Source organism: Colletotrichum aenigma, assembly GCF_013390185.1.
Source record: "Colletotrichum aenigma strain Cg56 chromosome Unknown KSG_Cg56_contig03, whole genome shotgun sequence".
NCBI lineage: Eukaryota > Fungi > Ascomycota > Sordariomycetes > Glomerellales > Glomerellaceae > Colletotrichum > Colletotrichum aenigma.
In genome coordinates this window covers 2,020,485-2,041,275 of record NW_023500909.1, presented here as the reverse complement: position 1 = coordinate 2,041,275, position 20,791 = coordinate 2,020,485, and the positions used below count along the sequence as shown (strand labels likewise).

The window sequence follows — 20,791 nt, the reverse complement described above, 5'->3', positions numbered from 1 at the left end:
ATGGAAACGAGGCTGGAAGGGAGTGCCCGTCTCGTTCTTGGGCGTAACGGCCGTTGCACACTGCACCAGAGAAGAAGTGGTGCAGTAAAACTTGCTTTTGACACATTTTCCTTTTTCTGTCGCTTTTTTGGACTCAGATCACCACCAACCTGATATGGCCAACCCAGTTGTTGTTTTTCCGGGGTCTCCCTGAAGATGATGGAGAAGACGATACAAGCAGGAAAGAAGAGACCACCATGTAACAAGTAATTCACCTTGCGTGTTTTTTACTTCGCCCACTTTTTTTTCTTTCCCTCTCTGAAAAAAACACGTCTCTGACTTTGCAGAGGCTGAAGGAGTAGACGGCTTTGGAACCTTGGTCCGTAGGGGGCGACCGTGTAATATTTTTTGTGAAGCCTGCCGTCAAAGTAGACGACGCAGGCTGAGATCGGACAATCCACATGCCGTTGAGAGAGAAAATGCCTTCCCGTTGGTGTCAATTTCCCTGAGATGTGCATGCTAACCGACAGGAGTTAGTTGAGGGTGTTATTTGGTGAGTGCCGGGTTGTCCATGTCAATGCTCATTTGCCCATTGCCCAAATGACATGCATCGAACGAGATTCTCGGAATTGGCGTCGGTCGGGTTGGAGGAAACGTGGATGAATTTGACGGGCGTGTGCGAGATTGGAAGAAGGTGGTAACTACCTTCAGCTCTGCCTCGCCATCGACAACGCGTCTTCCTTTGACTGTCAGTGGGCATTTGACTAAGGTATTTCAGGACAACCTCGTTTTCATCTGTCCCAAGGAGCCTTGGCCTGTGAGCCCTGACGCTCAACTTACCGGGACGTGGTTTGGCGTTGCGTAATTTCATTCCTGAAATCGGCCACTCATTTGACTAGCTTTTGCATTGTTCGCGACTCTTGCCGGCGTCGACCTCAGCGCCCGGTTGGGAATCCGAAAGTCAGGCCGGCGAGATGCCCGGGGGCGCGATCGCGGGGTGCCCACACCGATCGGCAATCACGGCACCCCCATCAGCCACATCCGCTCTCCGTCACAGAGCCGAACCGACAAGCATACTGTCAGCGTTCTACACTAACGACAAGCTGTTCCTTTCTGCTTCTTGCATCCTCAGGAGGCGCGCGACTATTTTAGCAACCTCAAGCTTCAGCCGTAGACTTTGTCCGGTTTCGCCATTGCGTAGCGTGCTGACCTTATGGTACCACGCACCTCGATCCTTTCGAGGTGCTGTGCACCGCCACGGCATCTGCCAGGCAGCAGACTGAAGTTCTGATGCCACACACTCTCTCTATTACCCAGAAAATGACTTGTCCTTTTCATAGTTCTTGATCTTGCGAGAATCCTAGGAGAAAACATCAGTCAACGTTTCTGCATTCTATTTCAGCCCAGCGACGTTGATCACGGCGCCGATGGAACACCCGCAACCCGACCAAGACGATGCCATCCCGACGGAGGAAGTCATCGCGGCGGCAGGAGAATGGCTCGTGAGCCTGTGCAGCAAGAAAAACACACACGACGACCCGCAGGGATTCACTCCTCTCGAGCAGCTGAAATCCGACGAGTTCTTTGTACTGTATCGGCAGTCGCCGGTGTTTAAGCGGTACCACGTCGAGGCCGTACGGAAATGTCTCTCAAAGGGGTTGAAACCGGACTATCACCTTGCACGCATACTGGTAGAGCAGGACTACACGAATGTCCTGTTTGCGCAGGAGAATGATGTCCTGCAGGTCGCGATCAAAGCGGTCAAGGTCGAGCCTGGGTTGCTCGGCCAGTCGCCTAGGGAGTCGAGTCCTGAGCTCATGGCCATTGTGGAGCTCTTGATCAAACACGGAGCTTCGGTCACTTGCTTGGATGAGGATGGAAATACGGCTTTGTTCTATGCTTGCATACTGGGGTATGGGGAACTCTTCCGTTTTCTGGTGGCCGCTGGAGCGGAACTTTCGACCGAGCATCACCGGTCCACCCCCGTACAACTAGGCAATGCCGAGGACGGGTTTGAGGGGCCTCAGCAGGTCAAGCCGGAGACCAAAGTCAATCTTCTTCAGGTCACGCTTGACGCCTTGATATCGCCGCAACGCATCGTCGACATGACTTCGGTTGGCTGGCCGCCTGGGGTGAGCTACGACAGACCGATGTGGGCGCTAAATCTCAAAGACACCTGGGGCGACATCATACTTCACCTCTTGCAGGCAGGACTCTCGTACACCAAGGACGACCCAGGACTTGTTATGTTGCTGCACATTGCCTGCTATAAGGGCGTATTCGAATTCGTTGAGAGGCTACTCGGCTTTGGTGTCGCTACCAATGTGGCAGGCCCTAGAATGGTGGACGGAGGCCAGGGGGAGGGAGACTCGTTTGGTTCTGCCCTACATGCCGCCGCCGCTACAAGCCAGCTTCCAATCGCGAAGCTTCTCATGGAACATGGCGAAAGCCCGCGAACCCGCCGGCGTTGCGTCTTTGGCAACCGGGCGACGGATAAAGACAAAACCCCTTTAGAGGTAGCCATCGCATCAGGGCGCTACGGGGGCGCGGAAAGACTCCTGGCCTTCATGGAAGGCCTCCTAGCATGCGCGGAAAGCCTTGAAGAGTCCGACTACCAGGAGATGATCGCCTACTGTGCCCGCAGAAACCAGCTCGACTTCGCGAAACGTCTCCTCCGGCGCGGCATCCACCCGCAAACGGTGCCCGCCGACGTTGCCAGCCTCGAGATGGCGCGACTCCTCATATCGCACGGCGCCGTCCTGGATCCCGCCGCGATGCAGAAGAATGCGCTGTCGAGACAGCAGCTGGAACTCTTGCGCTGGTGTGTCGGCGAGTACGGGCCGCAGCTCGCCTCGGATCCGGAGAGCTGGGGCAAGACGGCCGTTCGGTTGATCAGCAGCGGGCATGCGTACCTGGACACTATCCAGTATCTGGTCTCCGAGTATCCCGGTCCGCACGTTGACTGGGTGTTCAGCGCCAGGCTGCGGCGCGACGAGAAGGACGAGCCGATGCCGACGAGCTGGCTGCATCTTGCGATTGTCAGGGATAATATCAGGGCTATGCGGATGCTTCTTGAAGCTGGCGCTGATCCTGGGTGTCCTGGTCTGGAGTTGGATGCGTCAACGGCGATGCGGCAGGGTCAATATCATTCCCTGAAGAACATCGGTGAGCGGCTGCATGTGGTCAAGATGGTGGAATGCAAGCTTCATGGCGATGACGGCTGGTCACTGCCTTCTTATGGGGAGCTCATAACTCGTCAAAAAGACGCCATAATCAAACAAAGACGGGCGTGGGACTTGCGGTTGCAACAACTCGTCGAGGCTCGACAAGAGTCCCCTGATGTAATGTTGCAGTTGAAGCGTGGACCGCCAACAACAACTGCACATTTCAATGCCACTAATAGTATACTTGAGTATACCCCTTTACCTAGCAAAAGCTCGTTCCGCCTCTTGGAGTTACTCCCCTCAAGCAGCCGCGCAGCGCCCTTGAGTGGTCGTCTGGTACAGAGCGATATCACCTACCAGCCAGACTACGAAGCTCTGTCATACGTCTGGGGAGATGCCGGCCCCAGTGACCATATCCTCATCGAAGAATACACCGTCCCGATCACTACAAATCTCCACTCGGCGCTGGTACACCTCCGTGACAGCAGCGAAGCCCGAACTCTCTGGGTCGACGCCCTCTGCATCGACCAGTCGACCCATGGCGAACGCAACCAGCAGGTCATGATCATGGGAGACATCTACAAGTCCGCGCGCCAGGTCGTAGTCTGGCTGGGCGAAGCCGCCGACGACTCCCATCTCGTGTTCGAGCACCTCAAGGACAAGTTAGCAAAGAAGTCCTGGCCCAACGTTGCGAAACCGACGCCCCGTCTGCGCCGCGCGTGGCTCGCCCTCATCACGCGCCCGTGGTTCTTCCGCACCTGGGTCATACAGGAGGTCGCGCTGAGCCGCAAGGCCGTCGTCATGTGCGGGGAGGACGCGGCGCCGTGGATGGACCTGGGCTGCGGCCGCTCCGATATCTCCGGCGGCGCCAACGGGCTGTCGAGCAGGCTGAGTTTCCCGGACAATCCCCCGGACCATCCCATTTCGGGGTTCGACGCGGACAGTCACATCTGGAGGCTGCGCTTGTTGAAGTACGGCAGTGACCCCGTGAGCATCATGCGGTACAGCCGCGTCTGTCAGACGAGCGAAGTCGAGGACAGGGTATACGGTATTTTGGGGTTGTTCGAGCCCGGCTTCGTCACGGTGGACTATGATATGCCAGTGGAGCAGATATTCCGCCAGTTTACGGAAGCCGTGATCCGGCTGACGGGAGATCTACGCGTGTTGAGGTGTTTCGGCGTTGGAGCGCGGACGAAGTCCCTGCCGTCTTGGGTCCCCGACATTACAGATACGACGACGGCGGGCACGCTTCCCCTACACTCGTGGCACCCTCCCTACGGAATCCCGCAAGACTTGGACTATCGAGTGGTGGACGGGACTTCTTCCAGTGTCCCCGCAAGCGAGCTGACGCAAAAGATTCTCCCCGGGATGTCCTTCCGAGACGACGGCGCGCGTTTGCTTAGAGGAAAGCGAGTCGACACGATACGATCCCTGGGGCCCGAGCTGCCTGCAGACACAGCCGACACTCCCGGAACAGACGCATTTGCCAGGGTCATGCGAGAGTGGGAGGCCCTCGCAGCGGCGCTGATTTCCGAGTGGAAGAAGACGACGGATGCCCCGTCAGTGACGCGGGCGTTTGCGGCCACTCTGGCGGCCAGCCATGGTGATGAGCTGCACAGCATCGACTTTGGGTTCGCCGAGTGGTACCGCCATTGCGGCATGGGGATACTCGAGCAGGCGGATCCGGCTATGATGTTGCGGGACCGCGAGTTCTACCTGTGGTGGCTAGGTGTCGGGAAAGGGGACGAAGAAGAAGATACGACTGCCACTGAAGTTGAGTATGAGCTCCGCGAGTTTGCTAAGCAGATGGAGCTTTCCTGCTACGGCCGCCGGTTTTTCATTACGGAAGACGGGTCCATGGGGCTTGCTGGTCCTCGGGCCCGCGTGGGTGATCATGTCGTGTTTTTCCCCGGGGCAGATCAACCGTTTGTGCTGCGTCGGCGGGAGGAGGGCGAGGGGTGGGTGATGTCGAATGATTGTTACTTGTATGGGCTGGAACCGTATGCGTTGTTTCAGGATGAAGAGCGTTTGGTGGAGGAGTTTGTAATATTCTGAGAACATTGTGCCCAGCCGACCATGAATCGTCGGCGGATGTGTGTGAGTGTCATTGAAAGCCAGTGTTAGAATGTGCAGGTCCTCAGACAGAAGAAAGATCATATAACATATCACCAGTATAATATAAATGTATTTTGTATTGTATTTTTTTCCTCTCTGGGTTGCTAGGAGACCTGGAGGTGGCTTCTGTGTTGCTATTTGATCACCTGGACGAGAGGATCTGGCGATAGTTATCCGGTTTTCATTGATCATCCCGGCATATTATAAAGTCTAGTAGCAATATTTCGATATTTCACATTCTGCGAGATATCCGTGTTTGATAGGTGAGGCCTAGTGAGTGATGCGTCCATAGCTTTGGGGAATCGTGGTCTAATCTCATATAAGTATTCTCATGATAAAGAGGTCCTGACTCTGAGGGATTAGGATTGAAGTCTACCGCCCAATTAGGCGTCTTATGTGTATGTATGGCCACAACAAAAGGCCGCCTATTTTTCCTGTGGTAGAGCGACTACTTTTCATACGGCTACACTCTACCTCACCGTCGTCGTCGTCGCTTCTATCGTCGCTGTCGTTATCGTTATTATTATTATTATTGTCGTTGTCACCGTCGTCGTCGTCGTTATCGCCGTCGTTATCGCCGTCGTCGCTACTATCGTCTTCAATATGGTAGGGGTATTTAAAGAACACAGGAAATATAGCCGCGCAGACACAGGAAAATCAGTATAGACAGGACCATCAACAATTCGTTGTTATCTTGAAGTGGATAAACATTAAGATCTACTCTACAGTTCTATGATGGCCGAGTTGTGTGCAGTTGATGCGTACGTTGTACAGGGTAATGTCTCCCAACGCCATGCCGAAAAACCCAAGGAGGAGCCATTTGCTCAACTCCTAATGACAAAAGAATCCTCAGTGTCCCTCTACTCGAGATTCTGCGCCTCGCACATTTGCTTGTACATGCCACCCTTGGCAACCAGCTGCACGTGCGTCCCCTTCTCCACGATCCTGCCCCCGTAAAACACGCAGATGATGTCCGCGTCCTTGACTGTGGATAGACGATGGGCGACAGCGATCGTGATCCTCTCGCCGTCGCGCGCCGCCTCGTTGAGCGCCCGCTGCACAATCTTCTCCGACTCCGTGTCCAGCGCGCTCGTCGCCTCGTCGAGCAGCAGGATCCTCGGGTTGCGGATCAGAGCTCTCGCGATCGCGATGCGCTGCCTCTGGCCGCCGGACAGCTGCATGCCGCTGCTTCCGCAGGGGGTGCCGAGGCCTTCGGGGAGGGACGAGACAAAGTCCCAGGCGTTGGCCGCGCGGCAGGCCTGCTCGATCTGCGCGTCGGGCACGTCGGTGAGAGAGTCGGAGTCGATGCCCAGGGCGATGTTCTCGCGGATGCTGCCCTGGAAGAGGGTCGGCTCCTGCTGGACGAGGGCGACGAGCTGGCGGTAGAGGCGCGGGTTGAGATCGGAGAGGGCGGCGTCGCCGTCGATGCGGATCGTGCCGGTTGTCGGGTCGTAGAAGCGCTCGAGCATGGCGATCATGGTGCTCTTTCCGCAGCCGGAGGCGCCTACTAGAGCGACGAATTGGCCCTTCTTGATCTGTGATGATGTGTCAGTGACGTCGATCAATTTGTTGAGGACTAGAATGGCTTACCTCCAGGTCGACGCCGCGCAGGACGTGGGCTTCGGGACGCAGGGGGTAGGAGAACTTCAGGTGGTCAAAGTCGAGAGAGGTGCCCGACTTGGGGGCCTTGTCGTGGTTGTCGGGCGTCTCTTGGATGGTGGGCTGGAGATCGTGGAGCCAGAAGAGGTAGTTTGCGGCGTTGATACCCTTGGTCATGCTGCTAGAGTACTGGAAGAGTTGAGCGGCGGCCTGGCCGGAGAAGAATGTTCCCATGAAGGCGACGAAGAACTGGTACATGCTAATCTCGTTGAAAGACAACAGTCGGCAGCCGTACCTGCGGTGTGTTAGTATGGACTAGAATGAGAAGGGGCTAGGGACGTACCAGAAGCCAAGAGCCATGAAAAAGTACTCGATGCATTGGGTAAGACCAAAGGCAACGGTCATGGTGAAGAGCGGCGCCGTTGAAGCCCTGACTGCGTGGTCGAGCTCGTCCGTGTATCTTTTCAGAACAGACTCCTCGATAGCCAAAGACGAGACAGTCCTGATAGCGGTCACCGACTCCGAGGCGATGGCAGCGCTGGCAGAGTAGCGCTTCGACGTGCTGTTGTCGAGCTTGGAGTCCAGGCGGACCTTGATATATCCCGAGCTCACCAAGGGCGGGAGACCGGCGAGCACAACAACCAGACCAAGCTTCCAGGTAGTGGCAATGGCCAGGATACTGCAAGCCACAACGTTGAGGGTCGAGATCAAGATGAGGCCAATGTTGAAACCCATGAGCTCCAAGATGGACTGCGGGTTGGATTCAAGCTTGCTGGCCAAAGCACCGGTGTTGTTCTCTCTGCGGTCGAAGAATTGGAGGTCTTGTCGGAGGAAATCGTTGAGAGCCTGCTTACGGAGCTTGTGATTGAGGCCCTATGACGCGTTAGATCAGGCACTTCGAGTATCAGATTAGGGGCCAAATTTACCTGTGCAATTGTGTTGGTCGTCCAGCCCATGGCGAAGTAGCAGACAAAGACACCGAGAGCAAGAACGAAGAACATCAGAGAATAGAAGTTGCCTTTGGAGATCATTTCTGAGCCTGTCAGAGTAAAGACGTCGACGAGGTTGGCGATGATTAAAGATTGACCAGGGAATGCACCAGCTGCATACTGTCAGCAAGTGTCACGGAGGATGCATCTTCAAGGCACTTACCAGCTACAACAACGGCAACCAAGGTGCCAAAGTAAGCCCAGTTCAACTCCGGGGTCTCGCGAACCATTCTGATAACCACACTGATGAGGCCCTGCTGCTTGTGATGGTCGTAGTTGTCACGCTCCTTTTGGAGCTCCATGCGGGTCTGGTCTGCAGTCCGGTACCTACTCATAGTCTTGGTCATCTCGATGTTCTCTTTCGGGGCAGAATCGTCGTCATCTCCCTCAGTCTCGGTGATAGATCCCTCTTCCGAAACAGACAAGTTTTGGGCTCTAACGAGACGGGTGTAAGCGCCGTCCTGCTTGAGAAGTCCCTCGTGGGTTCCCTGCTCGACAATCTTGCCCTTGTTCATCACGACGATGTTGTCTGCCTTGCGAATCGTTGCCAGTTTGTGCGCGATGGTGATTGTGGTGCGACCTTCAGAGGCCTTGTCGAGAGCCTGTTGAACGACGCCCTCCGCGTGCGGGTCGAGAGCACTGGTAGCCTCGTCCAGCAGGAGAACCTTGGGCTGCGAGATGATGCTACGGGCGATGGCCACACGCTGCTTCTGTCCACCTGAAAGGAGACCACCGCGCTCACCAATCAGGGTGTCATAACCCTCTGGAAGCTGTGAGACAAAGTCGTGCGCAAAGGCAATCTTGGCGGCCTCTTGCACACGCTGCATTTGCTCCTCCCGCGGGGCATTCTCCCACTGGGTTCCGACCAATCCATTGGCAATGTTGTCGAAGACTGTGCCCTGGAACAGAATGGGTTCCTGTTGGACGAGACGGACATTCTTACGAAGCCAGTTGAGGTTGAGACGATCGATGGGTTTGCCGTCAAGCTTGATGGTGCCAGCCTTGGGGTTGTACCAGCGCTCAATCAAGCCAATGATGGTACTCTTTCCGGAACCGCTGGAGCCCACAAGAGCGGTGACCTTGCCCGCGGGGATATGCAGAGAGAAGTTGTCCAGCACAGTAGCGCCAGGTCTGGTCGGGTACGAAAAGGTGATGTTCTCCAGGTCGACGACTCCAACAGTGTCAGTTGGCTGCTCACCCGACTTTTCGAACGGATCGATTTCTGAAGGCCGGTCGATGAGCTTGAACAACTGAGCTGCGGCGGAAGCGGCGCGGGTGAACTCGATGATGTACGGGGTCAACATGGTCAGAGCAGTAGTACCAATGACAACGGAAAGAAGAACGCTGATAGACGTTAGTTCCTCGGCACGGAATCGAGGGAACAGGAATTACACTTACGTGAAGATATCTCCAGACTCGGTAATCTCACCACGGTTCATCATGTGGATGCCCTGCCAGAAGGCAAGGGCGAAGCCGGCGTAAATGACGAAGTACTCGAAGGAAAACAGGATACCGAAAAGGGGCGACTTCTTGTTTCCGAGATTATGGGCGTCTTGCAGAAACTTATCGAATTTCTGAACCAGTCTTGACCTGATTTCAAATGCATGAACGGTTCGGGCACTGGCGAGGATACCTTCGGAGAAGGAACCTGCCTGGGCGTAGGTATCGAGGATCTTGGTTTCAAGGGCAGCCTCGAAGGTTGAGGCAACGCCCATAACGACGAGAATGAGAGGCGCAATGCCGACGACGATGAGCGTGAGTTTCCATTGCGTGATGAAGGAGATGATGAAGGCGGTAACAAAGACAGCAAGTCCCTGGAAGGTCAGGGCGAGCTTCTCAGCGATTCCCGCCTGGATCAGTCGTCCGTTGGAGATGGCCTGGGTCGCGATGGAACCCCCGGTGCCGAAGTCGTAGAATGCTACCTCTTGTCGGAGGGCGGCGTGGAGGTACTTGTGTCGAAGGTTCCTCGTGATGCGGTAGGCGGAGAATGTCGTCAGCGAAATGTAGCCGTACGCAAGTGCGAATCTGGCGATTCCCAGGTAGACGAAGTAGAGACTGGCGGAGTTAGCTCCGAATTCAAAATACCGAGTGGTGTACGTACGCGAGCTTGGAGACCTCGCCGCGGAAGTGGTCCGGAGTGGACTTTCCAGTGGTGAAGTCCTGGATGGTCGTGACGAAGCTGCCAAAAATCAAGTTCTGGAGGGCGATTCCCGCACCAGATCCCACTGCACATATCAAAGCAACGGCTTGAAGGATCCTCTCAAACGTTCCTCCGTATGAAAAGATCCTCTTTGAAGAATCAGCGCAAGATACGGCAGGCAAATCGAGCAGATGGAAGGCGCTTGATGAGCTCTTACCAAATAGGCCTTGAAGGCGCCACCCTCCTCTTTGACAGCGTCGGCCGGGGAGCTCTCCGCGGCGAAGTCCTCCGCCGGGACGGTTTCCCTTTTCTCGGCTTCGGCCCCCATTATTTCGGGGTTTCGATCCGGGGTCGCAAACTGTAGTTGAGGATTATCGTATTTTCGTAATCGGGTTTCTTTTTCGTTTTTCGTGGTGAAATTGTGGTTGGGTGATGAAGCTCTGGCGCCTTTTGGGAAGTGGGAGGCAAGGGACGAGCTTCACAGTGTTTGGGTGGTGATGATGATGCGCTTTTGGCTGGAAAACAACGGACGAAGAGCTTATATCTTGCAGCACGTCATGACTTGGTTGACGAAATTTCGGAGGCTTTCACGAAAAGACGCGGCCACCTTTCGCCGTGCGCCTTCCTTGTCGGGATTCCAAAGAATTTGCGCTGCGTTTGTCCGAATTACAGGAGTCAATGTCGCCAGCTTCATCATAGAAACCCCCATTACACTCGTGGACGGCGTTCCGCGGACCAGGAAGAGGGGGGCCCGCCAAGAGCCGGAAAAGATAAGGTTATCTGATTGGCCCGGAACCGCTTGGCGGGTTGACAGCGGGGGCCGAAGGGGCCAACTCCGGCATCCCACAGCGTCGGACGACGGTGTTCGCGGGTTCCGATTCTACGGACTTTCAGGAGGCTCGGCCAGCTTAAAGGGTTCGTCGCGTCCCCGGATTTTGTCAGCATTCGTCCATCCAAACGGCCGAACGCGTGGTCACGCCGATGACTCTTCCATCGTGCGGTAGCATGCCAGCTGGTGCGTTTTCTGAGACGCGACGACACTGTCGCTCAAACGACACGTGTGAGACGCCGCACCGACTCCGTTTGTGTCGCTCCCAACCACGACCTCTCAACTACTTGACAGGTTGCAGGCATGCAGCCAAGCTGCCTCGAAGCCGTCCGTATCCATACTCAGCCCGCCCAGGCAAACGAAGCATGGCTGAAGACATTGTGACACAACTCACACTTGAGGGTATGATATGCCATCTCGTCTTGAAAGTGGTGACTGTTGTCATCACACTCACCCATCAGCAAAAGAAGACATGAAGAGGAATTGATGCAACAGCCGACCCAACGGCCTCGACAGCGGCGGGAGTCCTGGGGTTTTGGACAAAGTCTCAAGCTTGGACGAGCTAAGTTTAGCCATAATGCCCGCGGGATATCTCGATGAACTGGTCGCTATTCAGAGGAACATAGCCCGCCATTTGTCAGTACCGGTGGGGTGACCCTGGGAGCAACCGGTGGGATAAGCCCGAAGATGCGCTAGAACCACTGCAAAAGCGGGATCTACAGCTGTACTGCCCCTATGTCGACGAATCACGTCTCTGTAAAGTCGCTACTAGAACTGAACAGGCCCGTGCTCTGGGTAAGTATTCCTCTTCAGGATGGCTTTTCTACAGCGGCCAGTCCGAGGCTGGCGGCTTGGGTCTGCCCTGGACGGTTGGCTGTGCGTGTCCCCTGAATGCTGCCAGTCCCCAGGGGGCATTGAAGCTTAATCTCTAAGAAAAATCCATGTCCGCCTTGTACTGCTCGCACACGAACCATTCATATGAGCCATGTCCCGGGTCCCTTTCTTATGCAACAGCTGCTCATCCTTTTATAACTGCAGATACGAATCTCCATGTGCTTGCCCTAAGCCTGAGCCTCAGCCACAGCCTCTTTGCCAGAGCCTAGCTACCTTAGCTCCAAGAGATACAGCCACCGGCATCCCGCCGAGCACCCGGCGGCCTCGACCCATAGTGCTTCGGTTGCGGGCCCCGCGCGCTCCGCATTCGTTTCTAAGAAGAGCTCAAAGAACGCCTCCGGACGGCATCCTCCCTCCCGAACTTACTCCCTGAGTTCCGACCCCCAACGCCCGCTCTTTCAACCTGCTCGGAGCCCGACGTCACCCGCCCCCGAACCTGTCTGGGTCCCCACCTTTCGGTCGTTGAGTCACTGTTCCGGGCTCGGATCCTCTGCCCATCTGTCATCCGCCCCGCCGGCTTCTAGAAGACTGTGACCCCTTCCATCTTAGCCTTTTCCACACCTGACAGAACCACACCCACATCCCGCCGGCCATCATGGAGGCCGAATCGTCTGGTGCAGGCGCCGGAGCAACAGGCCCCGGTTCAAACCCTTCTTCTCTCCCGATCAAACGAGCGGCAAGTTTTTGAAAAACCATGGTCCCTTGATTTGAGTTCATCCAACTAATCCAATATGTAGTGTGACGCTTGCCGTGCTCGTAAGGTACGCAGATGGCCCCCTAGCAACCTCAACCCTTGTTCCCTTTACACTAGTGTAGCCATAATATTGTGTCATGTCACTCGCAGCCATTCATTGGACGCTGTGAGCTGACGTTGTGAATCCCCAGATTCGTTGCGATAGAGAGACCCCCTGCGCCCACTGCCAACACGCCGGCATCGAGTGTAAGAACACCTCGGGCTTGAAGCCAAAGGAGAAGAGAACTCGCATTCTCATCACCCCTCAATAGTATGTGTCCCATCTCATCGCATCGTGAAAAAAAAAAAAAAAACTTGTCTCTAACAAACTCACCCCACCTTCAAGCGAAAAGAAGATTGATCTTATTGACCGCCGCCTGGACGGCGTCGTACGTCTTCTTGAAGACCTCAAGCTGCAACTCCCCACAGTCGGGACAGCTGCGGCCTCGGCTTCGTCCGCTCCCGCCGCCGCTGCCAAGTCTGGCGCGCTGCCCTCGCAACCCGCTGCCACCTCGACATCGACCCCTGCCAGCCATGTCAACACCGTGCCGACTGGGCCCATGCTCGAGGGCGAATCATCAATGACGGCCCAGTCCATATTTGCTCACGAGTTCCTTCGCAAAACTGTCGGTGACAGCGCATCAGTTCTCGAGATGCGGGAAACCCTCGACGCCCTCCACTCGCTCGTCGAGGGGCTGAAGCAGCAGTCTGCCTCTCATGAACTGACGTATGCTCATGCCAGGCCTGTTCCACGGCCGGCCTTGAGTGAATGGGAAATGCCTCCGGTACAATCTGCAGTCAGTGTCATCCGCGATGCAAAAGGTATGACTTGATTGCCCGGTCTTGTTCTGCTGCATCACTAACTTGCCACCTTGCACAATAGCTCAACGAGTGCTTGGCGTTCAATGGGTCAACAACTTTCTGCACCCAGATCACTTTGTAGATCTTACTCTCAAGGTCTTCTTTGCCCCGACTGAATTTAATGAAGCCGAGTTTATCATCGTCAATGCAGGACTGGAGAGTCTCTACCTGGATATGATCATGACAGGGAAGATCACGGACCAACAAAAGGAAGAGTACACAAAGATGAGCGCCATCTGTCGTGATAACCTAGAGACCGCCCTCGCCAATCTTCCCCTGCACCTACCAGCAACCATGGACATGATCGTGGCTCTGCTCTTCGGGGTGAGTTGAAACGAACTCTGCTGCACAGCTCAATGGCTTACCAGTTACAGGCGTACCATGCTGTTGAGGTAGCAAAACCGTCCCTTGCATGGACACTCAACTGTGCCGCGGCTCAGCTGTGTCAAAGTCTGGGATACCACAGAATAGCTTCTGTAAGGAGTAGCAACAAGGACGACGAGGACTACAAGATCTTCCTGTTCTGGTCCGTGTACTTTGTAGACAAGAGTCTGTCGCTCCGTCTGGGCAGGCCGTCGAACATCCAGGACTACGACGTCACCGTCCCATACCCGTCAAGTTCAAGCAAGATCCACGGGGCGCTCATGAGCTACTTCTGCTTGTGGGTCATCGTCTCCAGCATCCAGGGGAAGACGTATGAGCAGTTGTACAGTCCTGAGGCAATCTTACAACCAGCTTCCGTCCGTGAAGGTCGCGCTCGGGGTTTGGCTGCGGAGTTGCAGCGCGTGACGGAGCGCACGCAAGAGACTCACGTAAGTGCACAACACGGGTCTGCATGTCTCAGTACTGACCAGTTTGACCAGGCGCAATATCTCCAAGCAGCGATTGAGGCCGTCGGTGAAAACACCATGGACTTTTTCAATGTCTCAGATGAGGTTCTGAGGTTGTCGTTGTTGACCATCATCTACCGAGCCGTGCCATCGCCTCCCGGTTCCCCGACGACATTCAGCACCGAGTGCATCGATGCAGCAAGGGCGACTTTGCAAAGACACCAGGACTGTATGAAAATCATGGCAAAAGACGGCTATTATCTTTTCCCCATGTACATGAACTGGTAAGTGTCACTGATTGCATGATTACAATCACGCGAACAAGCAGGTTGCTGACAAGTCGCATAGGACAATTCTCTTCGCTCCGTTTGTCCCGTTCATTGTGATTTTCTGTCAAGTCATGGAGACCAACGACGCAGCGGACCTCGCCCACCTGCAAGCGTTCGTGACATCGATACAGGCCGCCAAGGAGTTCACTGAAGCGTCAGCCAGGCTCTACCGGCTGTTCCACGTGCTGTACAACGTGGCGTTCCGGTACGTCGAGATGCGGAAGGACTCGCAACAGTCGGAGCAGGCGCAGGCTAGCCAGGAGATGGACAAGTATCTCACGGCGCTCGGGTTCCCGCCGGCGGGGCTGACTGGCGGTGGCGCCGATCGGCAGCAAACGGGCGAAGATGGGAACCCGGAGCAGATGGGGTCGCTGGAGGACGGTATGAACCCCGCCGGGCCGGGCCCGCTCAACCAGATGATGTGGATGGGCAACGCGTCGCAGCTGGAGGATTGGTTTTACAGTAACCAGCAGATGATGGGTCTTGTGGAAGACGACACGTCGTTTTTGCAGTGAAAATTTGCTGAAGGGGTCATGGTGTGTCGCGGTATGCGAGAAGAAAAAATGACATAAGGGATGCTAACGCCCAAAGGCGCGGAAGGCAAAATATCATGTATTAGATCAGGGAAGTAGAAGGGTAGATGATGGAGCTTGAGAGCTTTCGGTACGAAGAAAGCATCGCCTCTCACCATGACTAAGACGGCCGCAGGAAGACATCATCCGACACTAGTGTGGTGAAAGTAAAAAGTACTTGTGTGAATCACTGCTGCAGTATGAGATTGAGAGGGTTGACACTAAATCTGCATCAACCCAGCTGAAGAACGTATCTCTGCTTTTCCAACTCAGATGTCGCAGTTCCATTGGCTGCCCTCCTGCCGCATCTTGCAACCGGCCGTCTTCAACGAGCAAAAGCCCGAGCTAGCCGACGCAAGTCTTCCTTTTCTGTGCGCAGCTGCATGCATTACACGTGTGACGAAAGTCGTCATCAGGCTGCCTAAATTGGAGTCGAGACGACACCTTGACAAGTACGAGCTACTGTCCAGGCGCTCTGCTGAAGTCAACCTGCAAAGTTTGCTTTTGATATCTGAGTCCATTTATCAACCCTACGCTAGGTGTGTTCCAGAAATATGAAGAGATTTGGGACAACTGAATTTGGATCACGGGTAGGGAGCACGGAAGATGCGGATACCCACGGATACAGGGCTGCAGCTTCTCCGCATCACGGCAGCAAACACGGGTCAAGATGAGGCCAGGGATTCTATGTCGCAGCCCGTGCGGCATAATGACCCATGACTCCGTCTCCCGTCGCATTGGCTTGAGACGAATACTCTGGTATGCGTACAATGTAAACTGGCTGATGGCGGTGCTCGAGGAGAGCTTTATCAGGCTTATCGACGGCTTATCAGATGCTTGGATAGCGGGGAAAAGAGCCGTGCTGCCATGTTTTAGCGCCGTGTTTGGTATCCACGGCCCCACCCCCGCACTGGAGAAGCGGGTGAGCGGGTCCAGGGCGCAATCGAGGTAACTTCTTCCCTGCGCGGAGGCATGCAGCAGGCCATTTCCTCCAGCAGCTCACACCATCACCCCCTGAAGCTCATACGTACCACACGCGAACAGCCGCACGCGCACACCATCTCCCTCTCTACCTCCAACTGCTCGTCTACGGTTACCCTCGCGGAAGATCCGCACCCGCGTCTTCTTGAATCCGGTTATTTCACCCATGTGGCTGTGAATCAGAGCGACCAGAGCTTCGAGCGGGGTGGCCACCTTGGCGGCTACCCCAAGCATCAGACTCAAACAGTGATTGGAGGAGCTTGGAGCTCGTCCTGCGACATCTGCGACACACTTGGCCGATTCTGCGCTCCCGCCTGGGGGGGCACAATGGAAGCGGGAACGGGAGTGAACAAGGATCCGGATGCGCGGAGAAGCCAGGAGGAGGACTCGGGAGGCCAAAGAGGCGATGAGGGCGGAGGAGGGGCATGGACGAGACGCGGGAGAATAACGTGACACGGTACAAGCCCGTTGTCTGTTTCTTCCTCGGGCGCAAAGTCAATCCCAACCCTAAACTTTTCTTTCTCTTCTTGCTCTTCGTGTCTTCTCTTTTCCCTTTCTACAACACTCTAGCAGCTCCACATTCGTATAGACACCAATACGTGCCCTGCGCCGTCTGTCCAGTCTGTCGTTCAATCGGCAGTGACGACGACAGATGAGAACCCGCGCCGCCTGATCGCCTCGTCGCCCCGGCCTCGCTAGCCTGGATGCTCGAAGCCTACTCGCAACGATGGTGAACCTATCCGTCTTGCGGCCAGTTCTGGCCACCAACCTCTGCTCATCCCGCGCTTCCGGGCGGCTCGTCCCTCGCTCTTGGCCGGTCGGTCGAGGTAAGCCAGCTTCCCCCGGCACTAGACAACGAGCGAACTCAATTGCTTCCTGCTCGATGCTGATTACCCCGCATCAGAAGTCGCACCGGCTACACTGGCCTTTGAAGGCCAGCGCAAGTGGAATTGCACACATGCGCGAGCTCGCCAGACGACGGCCCTCGTCCCGGCCGTCTCGAGGCCTCTGCAGCTCGTTCGCCATGCTTCTGTAGTCTCCGGACCTGTCACCACCGCGCCCTACTCCACCGTCGTGGAGCCCCCGTCTGTCCCGTACGCTAACCTTGCCGTTGGCGTTCCCAAGGAGATTTATCCCAATGAGCGTCGCGTCGCGTTAACACCCCAGAATGTAGCTCTGCTGCTCAAAAAGGGCTTCTCCAGAGTCCTTGTAGAGCAAGGCGCCGGAGCCGCGGCCGACTTCCCGGACGCCGCCTACGAAACCGCCGGCGCAACGCTTGTTGACAGCGCCGAGAAAGTCTGGTCCGGCTCCGATATTGTTCTCAAGGTCCGCGGGCCAATTCCCGCCGAGATCGAGCTCATGAAAGAGAAGCAGACCGTCATCTCCCTTCTGCAGCCTGCGCAAAACAAGCCACTCGTAGAGAAGCTCGCGGCGCAGAAGGCTACCTCTTTTGCCATGGACCAGATCCCCCGGATTTCCCGTGCCCAGGTCTTTGACGCCCTTAGCTCTATGGCTAACATTGCTGGATATAAGGCTGTTCTTGAGGCTTCCAACAACTTTGGTCGCTTCTTGACCGGCCAGGTTACCGCCGCCGGCAAGGTACCTCCTTGCAAAGTGCTTGTCATCGGCGCTGGTGTTGCTGGACTGAGCGCAATCGCAACCGCTAGAAGACTCGGCGCGATCGTGCGAGGCTTCGATACACGTCCCGCGGCTCGAGAGCAGGTTCAGTCGCTAGGCGCCGAGTTCATCGAGGTCGACATCAAGGAAGACGGCTCCGGAGCTGGCGGATACGCCAAGGAGATGTCCAAGGAGTTCATCGAAGCCGAGATGAAGTTGTTCACTGAACAAGCCCGCGAGGTCGACATCATCATCACCACTGCCCTGATTCCTGGAAAGCCGGCGCCTAAGCTCATTACGAAGTCAATGCTAGAGATCATGAAGCCCGGTTCTGTCGTCGTCGACTTGGCAGCTGAGGCAGGCGGAAACTGCGAGAAGACTAAGCCTGGAGAGCTCTATGTTTACAAGGACGTCAAGATCATTGGTAAGTTCTACGAAGCCCCTTGGTCTAACAATGGTTAACTGACACTCTTCCAGGTTACACCGACTTGCCTTCGCGACTGCCCACGCAATCTTCAACCCTGTACTCCAATAACATCACCAAGTTTCTACTGTCCATAGCTCCCAAGGAGAAGCAGTTCGGAATTGACCTGTCTGATGAGGTCGTCCGAGGAGCAATCGTCACTCAAAACGGAGACATCATCCCACCAGCTCCTCGCAAGGCTCCTCCTCCAGCTCCAGCTCCGCCTCCGACTCCTACCGCTGCCGCTGAGGCTGAAGTCGTCGCATTAACGCCGTTCCAGAAGACTTCCCGCGAAGTTGCGACCGTCACCGCTGGCATGGGAACTGCGCTTGCACTGGGGACAGTTACGGGCCCTCTCTTCATGACATTCAGTCTCGCTTCACTGATCGGCTATCGTGTCGTGTGGGGCGTTATGCCAAGCCTCCATTCGCCATTAATGTCCGTTACCAACGCGATCTCTGGTAAGTGTTTCTATCACGGCAACGGGCGCGAAGATGGCGATCATTTTGATGATGATGGGATATCTGAAGTGCCCTGCGGGCCAAGGGGCTGGAGAAGGGTCTGTGCGCCCCGGCCCCAGGCGCACAGACCCATCCGGCACCTGTCCGCAGGTGCCACCAGAGCTTCCCTGAAATCGCAAGAATCACTGGACAGAACTAACAAGTGCCAGGAATGGTTGGAATTGGCGGCCTATTCATTCTAGGTGGTGGCTATGTTCCTCAGACGATCCCTCAAGTTCTCGGCGCCCTCTCTGTTCTCCTCGCCTTCGTAAATGTATCTGGCGGTTTCGTCATCACGAAGCGAATGTTGGACATGTTCAAGCGACCGACTGACCCACCGGAATACCCATGGCTTTATGCCATCCCCGCGGCCTTGTGCGGCGGAGGATATATTGCTGCAGCGGCCACTGGGGCTACTTTTTTAGTTCAGGCTGGCTATGCTGTCAGCTCTGTCCTCTGTATTAGTTCCCTCTCCAGCTTGGCATCTCAGTCCACAGCTCGCATGGGTAACATGCTGGGCATGCTCGGAGTTGGCTCCGGTGTGCTGGCCTCTCTTCTGGCTGTTGGCTTCTCTCCTGAGGTCCTAACTCAGTTTGGTGCTCTGGCGGCTCTTGGAGGTATTGTCGGTCTTCTTATCGGCAAGCGGATCACCCCTACGGACCTTCCTCAGACCGTCGCCGCCCTCCACTCCGTGGTTGGTCTGGCAGCTGTATTGACTTCTATCGGAAGTGTCATGGCGCATATTGATGACATTTCAACGCTCCATATGGTTACTGGCTACTTGGGAGTCCTCATAGGTGGCATTACCTTCACTGGATCCATTGTCGCATTCCTCAAGCTGGCCGGCAGAATGTCTTCAAAGCCGCTCATGCTACCCGGAAGACACATCTTGAACTCTGGCATGCTTACAGCTAACATTGCTACCATGGGTGCCTTCGTGACGATGGCACCTGGCTCCCCCATGATTGCTGCCGCAGCTCTGTCAGCAAACACGATCCTCTCTTTCATCAAAGGGTATACCACGACTGCTGCGATTGGAGGAGCAGACATGCCTGTTGTTATCACAGTGCTGAACGCGTACTCTGGCTTCGCCCTTGTGGCAGAAGGCTTCATGCTGGATAACCCGCTTCTAACTACAGTAGGAGCTCTCATCGGCGTATCTGGTTCCATTCTATCGTACATTATGTGCGTGGCTATGAATCGATCGCTGACAAACGTGTTATTTGGTGGTATATCGGCACCGCAGCAATCTGACTACAAGATAGAGGGAGCGATAACGCAAACAAACGTGGAAGACACGGCTGAAGCTCTCGTCAACGCCGAAAATGTAATCATCGTAGTGGGCTACGGTATGGCTGTGGCCAAGGCGCAGTACGCCATCAGCGAAATCACGAGCATGCTGCGAGCAAAGAACATCAACGTCCGCTTCGCCATTCACCCGGTGGCTGGCCGCATGCCCGGTCAGTGCAACGTCCTGCTCGCAGAGGCGAGCGTGCCCTACGATATCGTCCTGGAGATGGACGAGATCAATGATGACTTCAACGACACTGATGTAACGCTGGTTATTGGTGCCAACGATACCGTCAACCCCATCGCCTTGGAGCCTGGTAGCCCTATTGCCGGTATGCCCGTGCTGCAGGCATGGAAGAGTAAGCAAGTCATCGTGATGAAGCGAGGCATGGCTAGCGGATACGGTAAGCTCATTGATGTGAAGTTCTGACATCGAGCAAGCGAATGCTGACATGGTATAGCCGACGTACCCAATCCAATGTTCTACATGCCTGGAACACGCATGTTGTTTGGAGATGCTAAAGTTACTTGCGACGGTATGTCATTCTGTGCGATTCGGACCAGGATAAATACTGACTGTTGTTTTGCACAGCAATCAAAGCAGCTGTCGAGGCCCGAGCATAGAATCTTAGAGAGATCTCCTTTGCGCACGTCGATCCTCGGTGGTATACTATACCTGAGTTTGGGGAGCATCTTTATTAGAGGCATTGCATCTACAAGGAGCTCTCTCATATTTTTCTTTGTGTGTTTGATCTAGTTGATTTGCTGTACATAACGATGAGGGACGGCAGTGTTGAAATCTATGCAATATGTTCATTTTGGTGTCGAAGCAAAATGCAGCCAGCCGGCTTGCTATTCACCTTGGTTCTCGTTATTTAACACTTGTTGAGAAAAAGACTAGTCAGG

At 55.3% G+C, this 20,791-nt stretch overlaps 4 protein-coding genes across 4 annotated transcripts; 3 read left to right on the top strand and 1 right to left on the bottom strand.

Moving 5' to 3' along the window:
* Window positions 1–1,406: 1,406 nt before the first annotated feature.
* CGCA056_v004523 (Heterokaryon incompatibility protein 6, OR allele) lies at window positions 1,407–5,198 on the top strand (the record flags this gene model as incomplete). The annotated part of the gene is made up of 1 exon (XM_037319778.1): window positions 1,407–5,198. The coding sequence occupies one exon, from the start codon at window positions 1,407–1,409 to the stop codon at window positions 5,196–5,198; it is 3,792 nt and encodes a 1,263-aa protein (XP_037181660.1).
* A 920-nt stretch (window positions 5,199–6,118) lies between these two features.
* Window positions 6,119–10,314, bottom strand: pmd1-2 (Leptomycin B resistance protein pmd1; the record flags this gene model as incomplete). Its single annotated transcript, XM_037319777.1, has 8 exons — window positions 6,119–6,793; window positions 6,849–7,152; window positions 7,201–7,730; window positions 7,784–7,959; window positions 8,010–9,190; window positions 9,245–9,901; window positions 9,948–10,135; window positions 10,204–10,314. 8 exons carry the CDS (start codon window positions 10,312–10,314, stop codon window positions 6,119–6,121), a joined length of 3,822 nt encoding a protein of 1,273 aa, XP_037181659.1.
* A 1,236-nt stretch (window positions 10,315–11,550) lies between these two features.
* On the top strand, window positions 11,551–14,977 carry CGCA056_v004521 (putative transcriptional regulatory protein; the record flags this gene model as incomplete). Its single annotated transcript, XM_037319776.1, has 7 exons — window positions 11,551–11,610; window positions 12,595–12,713; window positions 12,789–13,264; window positions 13,326–13,627; window positions 13,678–14,115; window positions 14,167–14,417; window positions 14,482–14,977. 7 exons carry the CDS (start codon window positions 11,551–11,553, stop codon window positions 14,975–14,977), a joined length of 2,142 nt encoding a protein of 713 aa, XP_037181658.1.
* A 1,765-nt stretch (window positions 14,978–16,742) lies between these two features.
* CGCA056_v004520 (NAD(P) transhydrogenase) lies at window positions 16,743–20,509 on the top strand (the record flags this gene model as incomplete). Its single annotated transcript, XM_037319775.1, has 6 exons — window positions 16,743–16,842; window positions 16,920–18,056; window positions 18,110–18,556; window positions 18,766–20,289; window positions 20,347–20,421; window positions 20,478–20,509. The coding sequence occupies 6 exons, from the start codon at window positions 16,743–16,745 to the stop codon at window positions 20,507–20,509; spliced, it is 3,315 nt and encodes a 1,104-aa protein (XP_037181657.1).
* Window positions 20,510–20,791: the final 282 nt, after the last annotated feature.